General features: G+C 34.7%; 2 protein-coding genes across 3 annotated transcripts in view; one reads left to right on the top strand and one right to left on the bottom strand.

Annotated features, from left to right (window-relative positions):
• The window catches only part of LOC126969735 (zinc carboxypeptidase A 1-like), a 117,877-nt gene that overhangs the window by 88,704 nt on the left and 5,687 nt on the right, over positions 1-23,486 (top strand). The window contains exons 1-4 of one of the 2 annotated variants that reach the window (XM_050815294.1): positions 15,043-15,156; positions 15,292-15,521; positions 20,509-20,614; positions 22,069-22,277. In XM_050815294.1, the coding sequence (XP_050671251.1) occupies positions 15,065-15,156; positions 15,292-15,521; positions 20,509-20,614; positions 22,069-22,277 (637 nt within the window). In that variant the 5' untranslated portion in view covers positions 15,043-15,064. Of the gene's footprint in view, positions 1-15,042; positions 15,157-15,291; positions 15,522-20,508; positions 20,615-22,068; positions 22,278-23,486 lie in introns of those variants that run through there. The other variant, XM_050815295.1, reaches the window with a different exon arrangement.
• On the bottom strand, positions 392-13,987 carry LOC126969742 (uncharacterized). The gene is made up of 12 exons (XM_050815306.1): positions 13,866-13,987; positions 13,473-13,793; positions 13,194-13,396; positions 12,535-13,125; positions 12,285-12,453; positions 10,990-11,153; positions 10,755-10,908; positions 6,876-7,027; positions 6,029-6,085; positions 3,726-3,810; positions 2,925-3,040; positions 392-590 (listed from the first exon to the last, which is right to left on the bottom strand). Exons 1-12 carry the CDS (start codon positions 13,975-13,977, stop codon positions 423-425), a joined length of 2,292 nt encoding a protein of 763 aa, XP_050671263.1. The 5' UTR covers positions 13,978-13,987; the 3' UTR covers positions 392-422.

Genomic DNA, 23,486 nt, shown 5'->3' with positions numbered 1-23,486 from the left:
TGAGACTCCTAATTAATATTTAAGAATTAATAGACCTCCGTGAACGAACTAAAGTTTAGTCATGCTATGTGTTCTTTCACATAAGAAAACATAACATTTTAAGGACTCAATAATTGAGAAAAAAGAATCTTAATAATAATAAATCTTAAAGAGAAAAAATTATACGGAATATACTATTCAAGTACTCAGATACGAAATATACATATAAATATGGAGGGTCCGTAGCTACTACGTAAGTCGGTACTGGCAAGGAGCCGATCTAATTCCTAGCCAACAGATATGTTTGAAGCGTTTAAGCAAAAAGCAATCATATATCGTGAACTATACCTACCTTGTAAATACGATCACTGGTATCCGACGGCATTCCAATAGTAAGCCGCAAAATAAAAAATTGTTCAGGCATCACTAACTATAACATTTTATTAATATTTTAATATAAACGTAAAACAGAAAGGTAATAAAATAACGTTAATAGAATATGTCCGGATGGAACCGTGCGCTCTCGTCAGGACAACTGGCGGGGGTCCTAAAGGCTCCACGTTTTCCAGAAGAAGCGTGTGAACAGCGGCATAAGCCTCGTGCACTACCCTCTGAAAAAGAATAGAATAATGTATGTTGTCTTTCGTATTAGTAAGGTCGCACACCAAGCGCAAACAGTGAATTAATTTGAAAAAGCCATAGACACTAAACATTTAAGAACTACGTAGGTACTCTACTATATGTAATATTATTTACCTGGTCCGAATAAAAGGCTATTATTATTACTATTGGACCATACTCTTATATGCATGATATAAATTATACTTTTTTTATAAATAAAAATGAAAATCGAGTCTGCGTGTAACCTGTTTCACTGAACATGCAACGTTCTTACCACTATTTTTTGGAAAAACGGAACGATATTATATTCTTATGATTCTCATTTTGTATATTGATCTGATAGTAGGCTATCGCTACTACAACGAACATTGGTTGTATGCGGTCGATTGCGGTGAATCATCGACGATCCAGTAATTCACGATCGGCTAGAGTATTTGGCATTGCAAAGAATTGCAGTTTTCTTGAACAAATACGACTAGGGGACTTACAAACTTAGAGTATCTTCCTACGTAAAGACCAGCAACGCATTTCATGACTTCTGGTGTCGCGAAAGTCTATGAATGATTATAAATGGTGACTTACATCACGAGAGCTTCTTTCCCGTTCGCTCTCTCTTATATAAAAAAAACTCAGCTGTATATTATCAGTTGAATCATATCTTAATGTGGGGACCTGTTGTTAAAACACATACTTAGATTACTTTTCTAACAAAAGACCCCTGGTATTCAGGTGAATTTGTGGCTCTTTCTTGAAATTTAGCAATCCTCTGCAATTTAACGAACTGCTTCAAATTCACCACTATCTCGTTAGTTATAAACGTTCTCATTTAATGACACAATGGCTATTAGAAAGGAAGTAAACGATTTATATTATTCAATTAATGTGTATGGAAAGAACTTCCCTTAAATAAATATTTTTCATGATTTAACCATAACATTTGCAGCTCGTTTCATATTACATTTAAACTGCCTTTTATGCCTATTTATGCGTTTTGACACACACTCATATATTTATACAACACACACACTCACACTCACAAATACACTCATAATTTATACAGAGGTTGATACATTTAGAAAAAGTTTAGATCTGCATTGTAATCGTTATTAGTTTGCCCTCTTTACTATGTATCCTTACACCTTAGGGAGATGGGAATGGCTGAAAACCAGGGCTGCATGAAATTTTTTTTCAAGCAGCATAAGCTGAGCCTACTCCCTTTTGTCTTAATGTATGTTTGTAATAAGCTGATATTGTATACTTAAATTAAGTTCAAGGCAAAATTTTTATTATTATTATTATATAGTTAACTTTTTAAAAGTGTTATCAGTTCTTCTGCCCATGTCAAAAACCCTTTACGAAATGAATCGGCTTCATGACGTTTACTAAGTGTTGTTGCAATATGTTATGTCACTTCCTTTGGTAAATAACTAAATTTCTATTATATTCGTAAAGCGCATATGTCTCTTTTCCAATGTGGCATTTAAGTAACAGTGGCTTCAATATCTGCTGGGTGTGCGACGCTCCTTGCATAGATTTAATTACATTCTAGTTACCTCACATACTCTACATTAAATAATATATTATCACCGGACGGTGATATATATTTTAATGATAAATACAATTTAGTTTTTCTGATATTGTAGTTATCTAAACAATGTAATTAATTACCTAGCTAGATTAAAATAATACTCATAATATCACAAACTAAGACAGTGTTTAATATATCATAATCTACATATTATGTATTGACTCATCACGATATCTCCGTAAACATAAGGCTTAGAGACTTGAAATTTAGTTGGAATATTTCTTTCGCTAAGTAGACGTCAGCTTATAATGAGTTACTTACGAATTTCCACGCACAAGAGTTTATTTACTACTAGCTGAATTGGCAAACGTTGTTTGCCATATAATAAATATTTTTAGAGTAAGACTGTTTCTTGGACATTACAACATTGCTTTATTTTATGAAAATAAAAGAAATTTTCTAAAACAAACGTAGCCTAAGTTACTCCTCATTAAATCAGCTACCTGTCAATCAAAGTCCCGTTAAAATCGGTCCAGACATTTCGGAGATTAGCCGGAACAAACAGACAGACAGTTTTTTTTTATTTATATGTATGTTTAGATGAACAGAACAATGTCTGTCGGACTACTATCACATCATAAAATCTCAATAAAAGATCGTTGGTGGCACAATAGGTAGAGCCGCGTTCTATTGTGTTTTCACACTACCCACAAAAGGCATGTATTTTCTCAAAATTCCATTAGAATTTTTTTTCGATGTCATTTCTAATATACTAGTGTTCAATATAATTTCTAACCTCTGTTATTAACTTTGAGCTGTAGGAGTCGGTGGGTCGGTACAACATGACGGTATAAGTATTATCAATACCCAGATGGCCGTCCACCCAGTCTTCGATGCCACCAGCATACAGAGCTGTAAGCAAGCTCAAGTTGAAGCAATATAAACCTAAAACACTCCAAAATATGAAAGGAGTACATGCATTCAGCATGGAATATAGGTATGTAATTTAAGGTAAAATCATTCATAATAAAGATTGATTGAGTGAAAAATTTAAAGACGTCATATATTATACAAATTAAATTAGTAACCAAACTTTATGAAAGATGTGGGACTCGAACCCGCGACCTATCAGTTTCCGTCCGAGCATTCTTATGAGCCAACCGTTGCCATCTTGGTATGCATTGTTCAACTCTCAGGTTGTGGCTTCATCTACAGGATCTATTTTATAGTTGATAACCTGCTCAACCTCAATAATTGCATACTAGGAAATTGACTTGAGATGTCGCTCTTTCAAATCTAAACAATTTGTTATTTACAAAGTGATGCCCCCCACTTCTGGTTTCATCAAACATACAAATTAAATTTGTAACCAAAATTTATGAAAAATGTGGGTTCTGAACCAGCAACCTTTCAAATGACGCATGGATCGTAAATCTTAGTATGTCTTGTTCAACTCTCAGGTTGTGGCCCAATCTACAGGGTCTACTTTACAGTTGATAACATAAGTCGACCCAAGCAATGGAACACTCTCGATGGTGTAGTAACTTTTTGAAATCGTTTTCAAACGTTCTTATATAATATTCCTAAATATGCTCACGTAGAAACTCTGAAGTCTGTCCAGCGACATAGGGTCTACTGCTGATGCTGTAGGCAGCTGCGGCTGCACGTAGGGCTCGCTGTCTCTGAGGAACAAAAATATTTTTATAACAATAAGGGACAAGACAAGCATAGTGTTTAGCAGCACTACGTCACCTTAAGACAGAAAATGTTAAGTCTCATTTGCCCAGTAATTTCACCAGATACGGCACCCTTCAGACCGAAATACAATAATGCTTACACATTCCTACTTCATGGCAGAAATAGGAGCCGTTGTGGTAACGATAATCTAGCAGGCATCCTGTGCAAAGAAGTCTTTGGACAGAAAGAATGGTAAATGCCCTAAGTCGCCTATGATAAATGTTTGGAACCAAGCTATTTATAGCATGGCAAGAGATGTAATATTTTATGCTCGGAGTTACCCTGCGAGATCGAATTAGAAGGAGATCCGTAGGGGCAACCAAAAACCAAAGTGACCGACATAGCCCAAATGATAGCGAAACTGAAGTGGCAGTGGTAGGGCACATAGTTCGACGGACAGATGGCCAGAGGGGCCGACAAATCTTCGACTGGCGACCACGTACAGCAAGTCGCAGTGTTGGTAGGCCCCCCACAAGATGGAACGACGATCGCCGGAGTACATTGGATGAGGGCAGCGCAGGACCGATTGTCGTGGAAATCTTTGGGGGAGGCCTATGTGCAGCAGTGGACGTCTTCCGGCTGAGGATGATGTAATTTTTTAAAGATTTATTGAAATAATCATTTAATATAATTTTATAAAAATACCATAAGTCGGGCAAGTCTTCTCACATGAAGTGTGATGCATAAACTTGTAATGAAATCTCTTCGGCTGCACTATTTGTTAACATTAAAAGGCTGAATAAATTTTTATTTCCGCTTTTTTTCATTTGTGTTTCTTGGTGTGAAAATGAGTGAATCTAATGAAGAAATTCGATACATTTCAAAATTCTATTGGAAGGAAAAATATAACGCAAGCTGCGAAAAATATTTGTGGCCTTATGCGGTGTCCATTACGCTTAAACCTACTCAAAATTACCCACCTATCAAAGATTAGTTTCAAAATTTATTAACATTTATTTACAGTTTAAATGTGCCATTTTTTCGATGAATTTTTGTCATGTCTTACTGTTGTAGAAATTTTAGGCTATCTGATCAAAAAATGCGACAAGTCCTTGTAATAGTCCTCTCTTTATGGTAACTTGGCACTGCTAAAAGAATTATGAACAGACCGAAACAGGTGGAAATCTGAAAGTGCCTTCCAGCCAAACTATATTAATTTGTGCTAAGTGGCTAAAATGTGTGTGGTCTAGCGATATCTTACTAGCTACTCTTACAGAAGAACAAAGTGGGTTTAAGTCTCAAAGATACACCTCGGTCTGTTCATCCTGTTACGGATAAAATGGACATTATTCTTGAAAAACTGGAGCAAGATCGGCATATCATTAGTTACGACAAAGCTGAAGAACTGGATATTGATATTGATATATAAGAATATTGACCACAAAGCAGTTTTTACCCATTTGAAAACAGTTCGACCTTTGGGTGATAGGAGCTCACTTAAAGAAACTTAATGAATCATCTACTCAATTGCAATTCTTTATTGAGACGAAAGCATTTTTGAAGACATTCATAAGTGGTGATGAAAAGTGGATCACATGCGATAAGAAAATCCAAAAAAGTCGGACAGGCACAAACTGCAGAAAAATGTGGGCTAACTCAAAATAAGATCATAATGCTGCGTGTATGGTAAAATTGGAAGGACATTGATGAGAGGGCAAAATTTAGGCAAGAAGTTGAGTGAAAGAAAAGATCATGAGAAATCGTTTGCTCTTTCATCACGATAACGCTAGACCACACACATTTTAGCAACATAGGAAAAATTAAGACAGATTGACAGACCTTCCATTTCCGCCTGTTTCGGTCTGTCCAGAATTCTTTAGGCAGTGCCAGGTTAACATCAAGAGAGGACTACTTTTTGATTAAAAAGCCCAAAATTTTACAACAATACAACATGGCAAATAGTCATCGAAAAAATGACACATTTATACTGTTAATAAATATCAATAAACTTCGAAATTAATTTTGATTTATCATATTAAAGCGAAGGAACTTTTTCCCCAACATGTTATGTAATTGTATCTCATGTTGTTTGTTTGTAAATATCCTTACATTTGTTACTGATGCAGATACACTGCTGTTTGCGATTTTTTACATTTCTTGCGTGATTTTGTTTTTATTATCATATCTAATTATTCTATAACAGATATATTATGTATTACTTACATAGATATGATCAAAAGCTCTTTTCTTTTTTGTATGGGAATATGGATACATCACGCCCTGAAAAATGAAAAAGTAGATAGGTTTACCAATATTTAAATTATGTTAAAAAGTGTGAAAAGTCGCACTTGAAATTTATATTTCTAAATTTAAAATAAAATACATAGATTATGGATTGTTCTCCGCTGCGCTCTAGGTACGCTGGGCTACTAGGTATCGCAGACGTATTTGCAACGAATACTACGCCCAAGTGGGCGTATTGAGCCAGTCTCGAATAATGTGTGACGTTGACGTGCCACGTGAATGTAATGTTAAGCTTTGCTAATAATTGAAACTAAAATGGCGGGTTGAGAATTAAAACCTTGTAAAAATAATACTACAGGTAATAAGAAAGACACTGAAATCACATATCATCAGTAAGTATTTTGTGTTTTATTAATTTCAATGTAAAATGAAGCGTAAGTTACAAAATTTTAAAATTGCCATTGAGTTTGAAGAAGCACACAAGCATCTAATAGTTGCTGTAATCGCGCAGCAGAGACCAATCGTTAATCTTATATAAAATATTTTTGATCAGTTTTCTTAATTCAAAATACTTGTTCGATAATTCGATGACTCCCATCAAGAAACTGCTATATCATCAGGTTGAAACTCAACAAAATGGAACTCCATTCCCTGTCGGTTATAAAGTTCTATTCAAAAACAAGAACACATCGACAATTACTAACCTCCACCTTTTTAGTAAATAGGCCAAAGTCTAAAATATTTGACCAGGCATTAGATAGAACTTTTTGCGCATCTGAACACATGTAAAGAATACATCTATGAGACAAATTTAAAAAAAACTCACAAGTACATCACCCTCTTTGAAGGCAATGAAAGTGTACAAAGGAGTCTTCTGTTCGTGTAAGAATTGCGTGAAGGCCCTGGTCTCAGCCTCGCTCAGCTGCCGGGCTCCGGAGTACAGCCCACCACAAGCGTGCTCTGACCGCAACTCCTCATCTGCAAGATAGCGAGGATGATGGAAAAGAAAGATCGGGTATTACTTATATCTTCATTACGTTCCTTACTGCCTCCGCGAATCTTAATCTCATTTCCCAGTGGGAGGCTCCTTTGCACAGGAAGCCGGCTAGATTATGGGTAACACAACGGCACCTATTTCTGCCGTGAAGCAGTAATTTGTAAGCATTATTGTATTACGGTCTGAAGGGCGCGGTAACTAGTGAAAATACTGGGCAAATGAGATTTAACATCTTATGTCTCAATCTGACGAGCGCAATTGTAGTGCCCCTCAGAATTTTTGGGTTCTTCAAGAATCCTGAACGGCACTGCAGTCCTACTCGTCTCGTCCCTTATTCCATAAAAAACATAAATTATCTCTTCAAGTTTAATTTGTACATTAATCCCAGGAGTGAGGGTTATCATATAAATATCAAATTTCTTAGTAATTATGTTGTCGTTGAATAATATATATAATATGCATTCAATACAGTTATGACTGACGGAGAATCTTGGATAGGAAACAGGGATTGAAGACTGTTGCCTTCAATCCCTGTTTCCGGAACGTTTCCTGCAACAACGCATCCGGTAAGCTCTCTATTATTACAAAATAGAACCATATAGGTTCACTTTGTTGTCTGTCAAGAACCTTTATCTCGGGTACGCGTGAATGTATCGTGCTTGAAGCTGTGGAAGACTTTTAAGTTGATGTAAAAATACGGCCGTTTACGCCACAAAAATTGTATATTTCGACGACACTCTCAAGGGACTATTTTATAGCATATTTCCTGTTGACTTAAAACTATGAAATTTGGCAAGCAACATACCGTCGTATACTACAAGTATAGAGAAATGTCTGACAACTATTTAATTGTTATAATAAGAATAAAAACAGGGTCTTTCACATGAATTAAGTTAACCGTCTCATGTGGGGTATCGTATGGGTACGTGTTACTTATTTTTATGATGTATGGTTTTCGATTTGTGACGAAGTGAAAATGAATCCTTTTCCATTTTTATACGTATACCAAAGTAGTTACCAAATAATATGTACAGATCCCTCGGCGGGTGAGTCCAACTCGCTTTTGTGTGGTTACTTTTAATTTAGTAAGTATGACTATCGACTCAGTTAGCTAAAAACCTATACGGTTTTGTTTATATTTATTAACCGACTTCAAAACAGGAGGAGGTTCTCAATTGTGTCATCCAAGATGGGATTGTAACTACATACATAGTTATAGGTGAGATGTGCTTGAGTCGTGAGGAGGCGAGAGGCGAGAGCGGGTCGGCGGAAGGGCGATTCCAATAATAACAATAATCGTAACTAGAATTAGATTGTATTAAAATACGCAATTATTTTTATACTTTTTAGTGCATATTATATCTATTGTTTAGGAATAGTGTTTTTTGAAGTCGGTTGTTTTTTATTTGTTAATTTTGTACACCTTTTATTCAAATAGCTACAACTCCAAAACAAAATATTCGGCGTAAAACTAATAATAATTTCCTAATCTCGACGACTAATCTCAATAAACGTAGAACGTGTTTGACATTTGATTTGATAAATATGTATAATTTTTATGATTATCTTATTAATTAGACGATAATCATTACATAAGTTGATGATGAAGCATTATGATACCTAAATAATCTCTGTAATTAATAACAATCAGATTATAAAAAATAACAGCCCCCGACTTTGATGCATCGATGTGTCTTTATCAAAGTCGGAGAAAAAGTTTATTTTCTTTTCAGAGTTTATTAACATATTGTATTATCTTATTATTATATTATCTAAAGAATTCTGAAGATACTGAAACAGCTGTAAATCTTAGGGAGCAAGATCAATACTCTGTCTCTCTCTTTCTCTCTCTCTTTGATGAGTGGCTAAAGTTTGTCTGGTCTGGCGTTATCATAATGTAAACCCCTATTTATTGATCAATTCCAGACGTTTCTGTTGGCAGCACCAGCTGTTGGCAGTAGAAATCTTATTAGATGGTCCTGCGGTAAAAGTGAGCTTTGGCTGCTTTTTTTATTCATTATTTCCTTAAAAACACAGCATTGCCTAACAAACCGGGCAAATAGACAAGAAACTCGCGTGATAGGATGTGAGGCAATCGCCTATCGTCGACATCCAAGCAAAATCAGGGGTCAATGCGTTGCCGGCCTTTAAGGGAGTATGCTCTATGCTGACATCATTTATAAGTTTAGATATAAAATATTTACTTTAGAACTAACCTTTATTTTGAGCAATTCACGCACACTAACACAAAGTGTCATACAAATTGCGAGTGTAAGACGTAGCATGTCACGCACACTAAAGTGTTATCCCTGGCCTGTTTTTATTGGTTGTCTAACAGCTAGAGACTACCTAGAACACGGACTAGTAAAAAAATAAGGACTCCGTGTCACCTACACACATAACAGTGTAGCACCAAAACAAGCCGATTAACGTGTAAATACATAGCCCTACGCACACACTTACACTACTACAGGCCGATAGGCGGCCATTATGAGAATTGTCATTGTCTGTGACAGATCAGTTTGCGTCTCAATAAAATATTTTAAAAATGCCTTCGTGCGTTATGAAAAAGTGTAAAAACGATACTATTTGTGGCAATATGATTATTTAAGGTAGAAAAAATTGTGTAACTAGTATCCCCCGTAACCGCACACACACTAGCATAACGGTGCTTCACTGGCTAATATCACGGTGTGGAGTCTTTCTTTTTTACTCGTCCGTGATCTAGACATATAAATTATAACCGGCTCTATGCTTGAGTATGGGTTGATGAAAACTGCAGCCAATAATTGACTCCATTGATAAAGTGGCTTTGTCACGTAAGAAATTCCTTGCAAAAGGCGTGGTTGCAGAATACCAGACATCAACAAGATGGATCTTGTGGTGTATGTCCGGTGGTGAAATTCGGCTGCTGGTGTCAACCCAAACAATATAAGCAAGCAATTGCCAGCAAAACCTATCAATCTTCAAGTTCACGCTTGGTTTTGTAGTTGGTAATTAACTGTTTATCACTTTTGATCAATCTTTTTTTTTAATCCGGTTCCATTACGTTTCAATAGATAATTAACGAATTGTGTATCTCTTGTTGACACAGTGGTAAGTTTATAATTTCATTTTGCGACTTGCGTCACATTTTCCCCTTTTTCATGTTTTTCATTAAACTTCCAAATGAATCGAAATTCTTCTTTCCATTAACTACATAATTGGTGCGGTAGTAACAACGTGTTTGAAATTGGCGGGAAATCCTTTATAAGTAGGTACTTTTTATTTTATAAAATGTCATTTATTTAATGGTACCAGCCACAAATAAACAAAGTAATTTTACAACATATTCATACCAATAATATTCATAAAATAATAAAATTATTAAGTTTATCATATTTATCGGAATACAATCATATCAAGGCCATACACAAGAAATTAAAAATTCGCCAGTAAGAAAGTCGCAATTTAAAACTCATTTTAGACTTACAAAATATATCTCTTTTGGAAGCCGTAGTGGGACACTGAATTTATGTATGTGTGGATGTAATTTGTTTTTATACAAAATAGATTAGCGGCATATTCACGAGATCCGTAGAGAACCGTAGGAGAACCAAAGTTACCGACATAGCCCAAATGATTGCGAAACCAAAGTGGCAGTGGGCAGGGCACATATTCGACTCACAGATTTATTTAAAAAAGCACCAAATAAATTTCAAAACTTACGTGGTATCCATTGATATTCGAAATTCCGATCGAGGTTAACACCATAACATGCGTGTATTGTGCATCTGAGACCATACAAGCTGCAATCATTGCACGAATCTCGACCCTTGCATGAATCCCAATCCTGACGAAGGTTTTTCGCCCACTCCCTTCTCTACCATAAACAACAAAATAACATTTCTGAATAGTGACAGTGATGATAATAAATTAATTAGTTGAATCTATATCTGTTTACCTTTGGAAATGTCATGGAGTAATCGTAGCCATCAGGATTGAAGACAGGAATTATCCAGAAACGATACTTGGTAAGGAGGTCTGTATGAGAGTCGCTCTTGTCTATCAGCTGGTATAGTAAGTATAAGGCAGCAGACACCGCGTGATGGTCTCTACCCTGGATACCTGTACGAATCATAATTCATTACCTCTACGTCTTTTTATATATATTTGAGGCTGCTTCGCGTTTTTGCTCTGCGTGTAACGCGCGATTTTGTTGACTATCGCAAGATATATATATAGTGTTGACGATTATGTCCATTACACATTGTATATTGTGTACACCAAGTGACATAAACGCATCATCATTTCCTTGGTCGTCATCACTGCTGATACGTTGTTGTGCCCAAGCACGCTGTGCAAAAATGGACGCGAACTCAGTTTGCTAGCGTGAAGGACCTCAGATTAGTGCGTAACTAGCTACCCTAAGCCCAATTGAATGTAAACCATTTCAAGTAGAATATAACTTAAAAGCCTTCTCACGTTCGTCGAACGAACATCTATTTTTCCACTCCAAGACACTACACTGTCATGTCAGATGTCCGGTGCATCGAAGTAACTTTTCAGTTATGAATACAGTGAATCTATGGACTGTAAAATTGTTCTCAAATGACGTTTGACCAAGAGTGATGCCAAGACTCTGACCCAGTGATAAGTGAAACTACTAGAAGAAAACTTTGTCGCATGAGTGTGAAACATTTAGGTACAAAAATGTTTTCCTTCAAGAATATTTATTATGATATGGATTTTACTTAGCTTGCTATTTTTCTCTGGGAATAGGCTAATTAAAGGATATTCTTGATATAAAAAATATTTTGGATCTCTTGTTTCGTTGACTTTGTCCTTATATACCCAACATTTATAATAAAAAAATAAATGATTATGATAAACGTCTAAATAGATTAGAAGGCAGGAAGGACGTAAATAAAATTTACTGAAATTGATAAGTTCAACCGAATCGAATGACAGTTGACATTCAATAATTAAGTTGGAGCATTAAAAGTTGAAAGGGTTCAAACTTTAAATTTTTGTCGCTGAACTTTGTTAAGGGTCTGTTCAGACGGTTCAAATGGCAAAAACCAAATACAAATAAGAAAAGACAATGGAAGTTTGAATCTGTGATGTAATGGAGTTTACTAAAAGTGATTTAGCTTCCGATGATTTTCAAAATTTCTAACAAATATTTTATACATCTAACCTCCGGTAAACTAAATACACGTTTAACTATTTTGATTACTGATATTTTTGAAAACATACCAGCAACGATCATAACAGTTTGCTTGGCAGAAATGATTTGACCCCTGCTAAGGTCGTCCACTAACATCATATAAATTGGATTTTCCATTACTGTGTAGTTACTGTAGGTTATATCTACCAATTTTGCTACAGGGCTCACTTCTGCCCAGTGCAATAGCTGCGTTGTAATCTACAACGAATATTTAAAAAATATTTGAATAAATTTATATATACCTCAAAGTTTGATATATATATCGATTTAAAACAGTACCTCGTGAAGTGTACGCGGTCTATTAAAAGAAAACGGTCTAATTTTGTTCAGATTACATTTTGTTTTATTTCGCTTTACATCTTCGCTTTTAGGAGGAGCTATTATTTCTGGAAATTGTATTGAGAGCGATTTCATCTCATTTTCATATTCATCATCCTTATCATTTACAGGTGTATCTACATCAGCAGCTGTAGTTGGTATCATACTTTGTTCAATTTCAGATTTTCCAATATTAAATTGACTAGTACCATCAAATTCGTATTCATTAGCCAAAACATCTGTTTTAATTTTCACACTAGTGCCTTCGATATTATTATCTTCATCCTCTATGTCATTATATGATGAGTCTGAGTCTGATGCTGTTTTTAGATCAAATCTTTGTTTATGAGCTGTTGTATAATCGCTGCTGTAAGTATCTTTTGTGATTTGGAAATTTACGTCATCATCATCATCATCAATAAAGTTGGATTTTAGCGTAGTTGGTGTGAGAGACGTCCGGGAAAGGTACACATTATCAGTACTAGTATCGTCCTGCGCGTTCGTGTAAATTAATGATGTTCGTGTAGGAAATTTTTGAGTTCTATGTAGGACCTATAAATAAAGTATACTATAATAATTTCATTCAAAACTCTGTTTGACTTAAAAGTGATTTCACTTACAAATTTCTTTTCATTTCGTGGAGTGAGTGGTCCCAGACTCGTTTGTTTTGTAAACTTAACCGAAGCCAAAGGTGCATACTGCTGTATTAAACGAGAGTTAGACCTTGAAATAAATTTAGGTACTGCTGGAGGACTTTCATCGTGATGCGTTCGGTCTCCACCATATGTTTTAATTGGACCAATTTGTTGTTCACCTTTGCGCACTAAAAATATTTATATTGGATGTGCATAATTTATATTAAACAAAAATTTATCGATTCAAACAAGTAAGTGTGTTACATTTGGGTTTTACGGGAGGTAAATTTTTGTGAGATACAGATGTTAGAACTGGATCTCCATAACGCGACACTATTGGAGTGGGTATTATAAATCTTGTATAATCTGCAAACAAATCATTAGTTGTTTCTGTTGTTGGTAACGTAGCTCCTATTATGATTTTTTCTTCCGCTTTTTTTATAGGCTCTATATTCACAGCTACAATAGGTTTTATTTTTGGATTTGTCATATCATCTTCCAACACATTTACAATAAATTCTTGCGTTGTTTCAGCATTTGCGTACCACCTCGTATATTCAGTATATGCTCTTTTACGTCGAAACACTGTAAATTAACATTAGTATTAAAGCACATAGTTATATAGATAAGTAATATGTCTTCCCTAATATTACTCACACGACCACGTACACTTGGAGCATTGATCATCTTTACTGTGATTACCACTAAAACATGTAGCCAAATATATATTATTAACTACTAATAGGATTAAAAATAGTCTATAAATCATGTTTAAAATATTTTTTATTTGTCATAATATGTCAATTGAAGCCAATCTTAAGTGACAAGAAAAAGAAGAACTTAATATTGCAACTCAAAGAATTGTCTATTGTCGAGGAGAAACATTTGTCCAACTCCAAGTTTTGGAAATATTTTTCTAAACATATTTCTATTTTAGTAGGAAATATGTTTCAAAACAATGAATGTTATATTATTAAAACCACGCCAAAAAAAAATGTGCTGTAATCGTGATTCGTGGACGAAAAAAATTAATTAGTCGTCCGATTATCGGATGAATTAATCGTCCGCTAAAAATTTTTCAATATCTCCCTGTGAATTTTCTTCTGTGAATTTTTATTTACTTATTTCATGACCATGGATGCTGCATGCATGTGCTTCAGTCGGAAAGTTTTTTTTTAATTTTATGATTACTTTTTTATGTATTAAAAAACTTCGTAATCATTTATCATTTGTCTGATTTTTTAATTACATTAAAATTTTCTGTTCTGTGTTTTATTTACGTGTTTTACCCGTTTAGAGGTTGTATTTTATTTTCGGTTTTTTTTAAAACTGTTCAATGTAATAAAATTAGTAGCACTATCTTTAATCGTGGACCAAATCTCTATCAACTATAATTAATAAAAACGAGCCGAGCGTAGCGGGCCGCGACAGTGGCCGGCTGGCAAGTGCCACAAACAAATTCTAGGCGTTTCCCTTATAAAAATGTCATAATTTGTGGTTAGGTTATAATGCTTTTTTCTCTGGAACGGTGCATTACCTTGTAATAAGAGTGGTATCATTATAATCGTGTACTGAAGCTCTATTACTAATTATAGTATTCTTTACCACATAATTCGTGCTACGGTTTACTAAGTTTTAATCAAAATTTCATTCAGTGATGTCTTTTTTCTCTCTAATCCGATAATCGGACGACTAATTAATTAAATTTGTCCAGTTGGCGGACGAATAGCAACAGCCTAAGAAAAAATACCAGCGACATCATGAGTTGCATTTTTTTTCTGTGCTCCATACATCTGACACCTAAACCTTGAAAGCTACTTCATTTATGAATGTTTTTGATACTAAACAGAATTAAAATGTTACTGAAAATAGAAGCGTGTATGATATTATTATTATATTTGACGGGCATATTATTTATGCTTTTATTTCCACCACGAAATTTCATTCAGTGAGTATTTTCACCAACTTAATAAATTTTCTATTTAAATATCTCGATACTTAAGACCTACATCAAGTCCTACGTATTTATTTTTGCTTTTCGTATATAATAAAAACTGCATTTCTTTTTACCAAACCTTTATAGATCCGGTGCAAAGCTCAGGAGTGTGAGGAGTGTTGGAGGTTCTAGGAAATTTTCTCATTTTGTTGATCAAAAGATATTAGAAGGTGTCACTGATCGTATGGCTGTAGAAAACCTTGAAACAGTTCGGACAGTGCGTTTAAAGCCACCCACAGCAGCAAATAATAGTATTATAGCAATAGAACTACAAAGCGACGCGCAGACAAAGAAACCTGGCATACTCATAATTGGAGGTAGATGACAACTCTTTCTTTTCTCATTTGTAGCAATTATCTAGACTTATTAATACATTGAAGATAGGTAAGCTCATTAGTAGTTAGTTGATTAATGTGTTGTCTTCTTATAACCATCATAATAAAATTCCAGAATATAGAACGAACTATAAGGAATACACAAATAAAACTGAAAACAAAATTTTATTAACGATGCGGGACTCGATCTCGCGACACTCGGGTTGTGGCTTCATTCATGGAAGCTATGTCACTATGGTATAAGAGGATCTGCACTCGATCTTCTGATCTCATACTTAAATAATAGGATTCAGAGGGTCGAGGTGAATGGCAGGAGATCTCCTGGGACTCCTCTCGGTATGGGGGTACCACAAGGGTCTATTCTTGGACCTTTCCTCTTCCTAATTTATATTTATGATCTACCTAACCTTGTAGAAAAAAAACACAAGGTGGTATTGTTTGCGGATGACACTTCACTTATATTCAAAGTGAAACGAAGCCAAGTTTTATATAACGAAGTAAACAATGCTCTATCTGATATCGTGTACTGGTTTAGCGCCAATAACTTATTGTTAAATAGTCATAAAACCAAATATATTAAATTTACCGAAATTTGCCAAATGTCAAAAATGTAGATGCGAATATTTTTTATTAAATGGAGAGGTGGTAAAACCAGTGTAATCTGCTGTATGATTTGGCATTACTCTTGATTCCAAATTGCAGTGGGGCCCCCATATTGAAGGATTGGCGAATAGGCTTAGTTCTGCAGGATATGCGGTTAAGAAAATTAGACGGTTAACTGACATAGATACGGCGCGATTAGTATACTTTAGTTATTTTCATAGTATTATGTCCTATGGTATATTGTTATGGGGCAGTGCGGCCGATATTAATAACATCTTTGTGCTGCAGAAGAGGGCTACCTAGGAGAACCTAGGTCCTAAAGAATCATTAAGAGAAAAATTTAAAGAAATAAACATTTTGACTGTTGCTTCTCAATACATTTTTGATAATGTTCTGTATTTTCATATGCACATTGAAGAATTTTCTAGAAACTGTGACATTCATAATGTTAACACGAGGAACGAACATAAACTTGTTATACGTACTACTCGGTTGGGTCGAGTAAGTAAGTATTTTGTTGGGCGAGGTATATGCTTCTACAATATGATCCCAAAAAATGTACAAAACAAAATATGTGTTACGAAATTTAAAAGAATTGTTAAAATACGTTTGTGTGGGAAAGGTTACTATAGCATAAACGATTTTCTTAATGACACCACGGACTGCGAATAAAGCGAACACCCTCAGGCTCTTTAATTATATATGTTTATTGTACGATATCACATTGTAATCCATATTTTATATTAAAAAAAAACCCGCTGAGTTTCTTGCGCCCATTCTTCTCAGTTCTAAGGCAATCTCTTTTGAATGGGTGATAGTTTTTGACGTTCAATAAGTGATTTTAAATCCTATTTTGAATAAAAATATTTGAATTTGAATTGAGAGTTGAACAAAGCATACAAGATTTTATGAACGATAACGTCACTCGAACGGTTGGCTCAGTTGGAAAGTCCCGCATCGTTCATAAAACTTTGTTTTCAGTTTTATTTGTGTAATTAATCCCAGAAGTGAGGGTTATCATTTAAATAAAATAACAAATTGTTTAGATTAGCAAAGGTGGCATCTCAAGTCAACTTCCTAATATGCAATTATTGGGGTTGAGCAGGTTATCAACTGTAAGGTAGATCCTGTAGACGAGGGCACAACCTGAGAGTTGAACAAAGCATACAAGATTTTATGAACGATACGTCAATCTAACGGTTGGCTCAGTTGGAAAGAGCGCTCTCTCGGAACGCGTGTGGTCGCGGGTAACGATTGCCGCATCGTTCATAACATTCTGTTTTCAGTTTTATCTTGTATAATTAATCCCAGAAGTGAGGGTTATCACTTTAAAAACATAACAAATTGTTTAGATTAGCAAGAGCGGTGCACAATACTCACAGGTCTTCACTTCCCCGCTCAGTGATACCAACGCTTACCGCTTCTAGGGGCTATTTAAATTTAATAAATTCAAATTGATTTCTTCGCATGCCTGGAAGTATTTTTGTATGTGAAAAAGACACAGAACCAGTATTTCTTAAAAACTGCCAACTATTAGGCAAACGAGACTTAACATTTTATGTCTCAAGGAGCTACGAGCGCAATTTTAGTGCCCCTAAGAATTTTTGGGTAATTCAAGAATACTGAGCGGAACTACACTATAATGGGCAGGGCGTATCAATTATCATCAGATTAACGTCCTGCTCGTCTCGTCCTTTACTGTCTAAAATACTGCAACTAGATGTGATAAGTGCACGGGTCAGCCATTTTTTATTTTTTACATGACATTAAGGAACGAGATGAGCAGGACATTCAGCTGATGGTAATTGATACGCCCTGCCCAGTACAATGCAGTGCCGCTCAGGATTCTTGAAAAACCCAAAAATTATTAGCGGCACTACAATTGCGCTCGACACCTTGAGATATAAGATGTTAAGTCTCGTTTGACGGTTTCCCCAGTAATTTCACTAGCTACGGCGCCCATAGACTGAAACATAGTAATGTTTACACATTACTTCTTCACGGCAGAATGAATATAGCCGGCATTCTGTGCAAGGAGCCTCCCATTGTTATTGACAATTTAACAACCGCTTCACTAAGGACCGCTTTTACGTTTTCTTGTTTTTTCTGTATTTTTAGGGTAATGTACGGTTATTAATAATACAATTATTCAAATCAAATCATTTATTAATAACACCATTATTACAAGTCAGTAAATTAAGTAAATTGAAAATTCAAATTATTATTTTAGATAAGTAAGGAAGTACCTAACTGACAATAATACAATATTAAGTAATTGTTGTTGAGTTATATAAGAAAAAAGTACGTTTTGTAAAATAAGTGTACCTATGTAAGTATTACTTACGGCCGTTCCCAATATACTATCTACAGATAGAGATAAATTACTACCTTCTACTATCAGTAATTAGTTGTCAATAATCTGAAGCTGTCCCAATATGCCTGATAAGTCATTCTTATCGTCTTATATTGGGACGCGTGAATTGAAATTTCCATACAAACTTCTATCGCTGGTAAGCTATACGTCGTCCCATTGTAAGAGATCGTGTACGGATAAGTTGAGTTACCGTCGATAAGTTTATTGGGATAGAAAAGTCAACGATAGTTACGATTTTTATCTCAAGTAAGAGATAGACTGAATATTGGGAACGGCCGTAAGTAAAATAACTGAGATCTTTTAAAACTCCTCCACTGAGTAAAATGTATGTTCGAGAAGCCATTTTCGAAGTTGTGTCTTAAGTGTATTTCATTTGTAGCTAAACATCCGGCTCGAAGGACCATGAACAGGGGTGCACTTAGGGGGGTAGATATCTATATTGGTTTTATGGTAAAAGTATTTATTTACTTAAGATACTAAATTAATCTATGACACTTTCTAAATAACTATAATTATTGGTTCTACTGGTGAGTACGCGGATTTCTACTATTAATTGGTTAAAATGGTTACTCGGACCAGTCCTATAATGGTTATAGACAAATGGTTAATGGTAATTAGGACCGGACCGATCAATGGTTACTCACGTACTGCCTTACTAAAGGCAACACATGGTTATAATTAATTAATATTATCTACTAAGCAATATTTGTAATATAATGCTGTTCGATGGATTTACTTCGAACATCGTACATAATAAAATAGAAAAACCACAGAAATTGGTCAAGCTAGGCATATATGGTTATGGCTAGGTGAAACACATTATATCGTTTGATTTTTGTGTCCTTTTAAATAATCTCCCTTAGATTAAGGATTGGTCTCCGCTACGCTTCAACTAGATACCGCAGGCGTAGTCGCAAAATGCGGCAACTAATACTACGCCCAAGTGGGCGTACTCGTGCCTGTCTCGAACAATGTGTGACGTTAACGTGGCACATGTTCTGTTAAACTTTGCTAATAATTGAAACTAAAATTTTAAGGTTGTGTAGTAAAACTTTGTAAAAATAATACTACAAGAAATAAGAAAGACACTGGGATCACATATCATCAGTAAGTATTTTGTATTTTATTAATTTCAATGTAAAATAACAGGAAGAGTATGTTACAAAATTTGAAAGATACCATTGAGCGTCAAGATGCCACGCAAACAAGCATCTAATAGTTGCCGTCGTAAAAATGCTATTGTGCTTAGGTAGTGCGGTATCTAGTTGGAGCGCAGCGAAGATCAGTCCTTTATCTAAGTAATCTCCAATAGGCCAAACTAAGACACAATATAAACTTGTAAACATCAGTTTTCTTCAACTAAAATAGCAAAAATGTAATAACTAACACGCTTTTAATAGCTTGTATGTATCTACGTATCTTGGTAATGTAATTCTTGTACGTGATTTTGTGTACATCCAGTATCAAATTCAAATATTTTTATTCAAAATAGGAAGTGACATCACTTATTGAAAGTCATAAAAGATCACACATTCCCAAATGAATACCTCAGACCTGAGAAAAACGGGCGCAACAAACACAGCGGGCTTTTTTTTTTCATCGAAAAAATATGTTTACAAAGTAATATTGTACAATTAAACTTATTATTTATTAGCCTGAGGGCGGAATGGAGTCATTCCCAATCTGTGGTATCATTAAGAAAGTCATTTATGTTATAGTAACCTTTACCATACAAACGTTTTTTAACAATTATTTTGAATAACGTAATACTCTTGTTTTGAACATTTTCTGGGATCTTGTTATAAAAGCATATACATCGCCCCACAAAAGACTCACTAACTCGACTTAGCCGAGTAGTAGACATTAAAAGTTTATGTCTGTTCCTGGTGTTATCCCTTAGTGTACCTATTTGTGTAAATCCAGTAAGTAGTATCTACCAGTAATGAAGTCTAAACATATATGTATTGATTAAAAATAGTGCTTTTTTTCTAGCGCTTAATGCAATGGCCTGGGGTGCAACGAACGCTATACTCGAATTGGCAGATAAATTACTATTTGATGCTAATTATCAGACACCATTCTTCAACGATTATGATTGGTTAGTATTGAAATTTAAAAAAGGTCGAGATAGGCACTAAAAAGTAATTTAGAGGGCAAATTATTCAAACACAATATGCTGCGTATATCATTAGTTCAATACACGGTCGATATTATGTAATTCTATATGCCACCAAGAATATAACTTGTAAAAAAAACAAATCTTCTACCCACGGACGAGTAAAAAAGAAGGACTCCGTGTTACCTTACATAACAGTGAAGCACCAAATCAAGCCGGTACACGTGTAAATACTTAGCCCCACGCACACACTTACACTAATACAAGCCGATCGGCTGCCATTATGAGATTTGCCATCGTCTGTGACAGATCAGTTTGCGTCGCAATAAAATATTTAAAAAATGCCGTCGTTCGTTGTGAAAAAGTGTAAAAACAATACTAGAATAGTATTTGTGGCCATATATAATTATTTAAGGGAAATAAGTTGTGTAACTGATATCCCCCGTAACCGCACACACACTAGCATAAAGGTGCTTCACTTGTTAATATCACGGCGCGGACTCCCTCTTTTTTACTCGTCCGTGCTTCTACCGTAAGAAGTTGTGAGATACAAGTAATACCAAGTCCATCAATTTATTTGGGCCTTCTTTCTTAAGTTATTATGTAACTAGCTAACCTGAAAATATCTTATAGTAACCATATCTATCAATATTGAATGTTTAATATATGAAATGAAATATTTTATGTTTTAAATAGATTGATTAACTTGGCCATCACATGAAAACACAGTGTACCTATCTTTATAATTTTTTTGTACTAAAAACACAATGGATCTTACAAGTAACACATTAGATTGTTTATTGCGATTGCCAAGTCAATCTTTTGTAACACTAGAAATATGGGATTGCTTGTAACTAATTCTAGTAGGCTTCATAAGATACATAATAGCTTTAAGGGTAAATGTATACACTTCTATAATAACTCCCAGCCACTGTTCAGGCATTATCTATAAATAAATTTAAATGTTTTATAAAAATGGCTCTGTCGTAAATCCTATTACTCTACAGCTGAATATCTAAATGATCGGACAGCCTGGGACTAGATTGTGATTATTTTATAGCGATAGAAATGACTGTACAATATTGTATATTTTTATTGAAAAGAGCGCAAAAAAATAATGCTGGGGAGTTTCTTGCGCCGCTTCTTCTCTCTCAGAGAAGCAGTAGTAGTATCTAGTATATTAGAAAAGACATCAAAAAGAATTCTACAGGAATCAATTTTGAGAAAATAAATGCCTTTTATGCCTTTTTATTTATTTAAAACATAAAATATTTTAAACAAAAGGTTTTTATACAATTCTATATTCCTCTACGTCGGCATGCAGGAATTCAGGTAATGCCAATCAGTTATATTGTAATATATGTGACTTATCAATATTGATAAAGTAAATTTAATTGGAAAAGTCCACGTCAATCTTTCATCATTTTTTCTTCCAGGTATTTTGTACCTTTAGCAAATCCAGATGGTGTTCATTTTACACGTAACATGCAATCTTTGCGCCCCATTGATAGTGCGGTGTGGTCGAGAAATGTTACCGCACGCAATCAAACACGACCTTCACACTGGTACAAAAATACCGAAGAAGAACATGGGCATAAGTGTTTCGGAATAAATATTAATCGAAATTTTGCATTTCATTGGCAAGGTAATTTATAATTCGAAAAGATATAATAAGTAATATTTTATTTCGATGTACACAGAACCAAACTTTTTTTAATGCCCTGGATCTTAGATCTATACGCCTAGATAGACTGTGACAGTTGTGAAAACGTCGAAACAAATTGAGTTTACAACTAATCTCTATTATTCAATTCAGGCACACTTAAATAATATTCCTGGCCTGTTTTTATCGGTTGTCTAACAGCAAGAGACCTCTGTCTAGATGTCTAAATTATCTAAGCCCTGGATGGCAGTAGCAAATTTAGTTCTTTATCTAATTCAAATTCAAATATTTTTATTCAAAATAGGATTTTAATACGAAAACACTTATTGAACGTCAAAAACTATCTATTCAAACTAGACTGCCTCAGACCTGAGTAGAACGGGCGCACGAAACTCAGTGGGCTTTTTTTTACTTATAAAAATATGGATTACAATGTAATATCGTACAGTAAACATTTTTAATTGAGAGTCTGAGAGTGTTCGCTCATTCCCAGTCTGTGGTATCATTAAGAAAATCGTTTATGCTATAGTAACCTTTCCCACACAAACGTTTTTTAACAATTCTTCTTTTCTGGGATCATTCTGTAATAGTTATTTATGCAACTGTTGTGTAATAAGGGGTATTAAAACACGAATGTGGATTTATCTCACGAGGCGAAGCCGAGTGTGATAATAGTATCACATGAGTGTTTTAATACCTAATTATCAATAGTTGCATACAAGACTTTATCAACACCCATAATATGAACCCTCTAAAAGATTCTGAAACAGTTAGCTTACTGCTGACAATAAAACAGCCAGTCCTAGTAGTAACCTAATATCATTCATTACTGATTATATACAAATAAACTAAGTATTAATGAAAAAATTATTTACTTTGGTAGTATTTACATTTTGTATAGTGCAATAATTAAAATTCATTTGAATATTATGTTCTTTTGGAAATTAATCGCTCATTTTTTATAAACAAAACAATAAAAATATCGAAGAAAAATGGCGGGGATTCGTTTAACATACTCTTTTTTACGGCGCGCGACGTTCTGGTGGTGTGGAACGCGCGTAATCCAAAAAGTTCTTTTTTTGAAATTCATACAGATGCCACGCATCGAGTAATAAGAATGTGGCTGTCTGTTAAAACTCTTTGAGCATGAAGGGAATGAAAAAAAATAGGAGTGTTGTTATGAAATTCAGT

Source organism: Leptidea sinapis, chromosome 19, assembly GCF_905404315.1.
Source record: "Leptidea sinapis chromosome 19, ilLepSina1.1, whole genome shotgun sequence".
In the NCBI taxonomy this organism is placed as follows: Eukaryota; Metazoa; Arthropoda; class Insecta; order Lepidoptera; family Pieridae; genus Leptidea; species Leptidea sinapis.
The sequence above is the reverse complement of the archived record's forward strand: the minus strand, read 5'-3'. Positions and strand labels throughout refer to the sequence as shown.

Excerpts from the sequence above, each read along its gene's own strand:
- LOC126969742 (XM_050815306.1), bottom strand. The coding sequence starts at position 13,977 with ATGATTTATAGACTATTTTTAATCCTATTAGTAGTTAATAATATATAT. Across the intron at positions 10,909-10,989 it reads ACTCCATGACATTTCCAAAG|AGAAGGGAGTGGGCGAAAAA; the intron begins GTAAACAGATAT and ends TGTTTATGGTAG. Across the intron at positions 6,086-6,875 it reads TCAAAGAGGGTGATGTACTT|GGCGTGATGTATCCATATTC; the intron begins GTGAGTTTTTTT and ends TTCATTTTTCAG.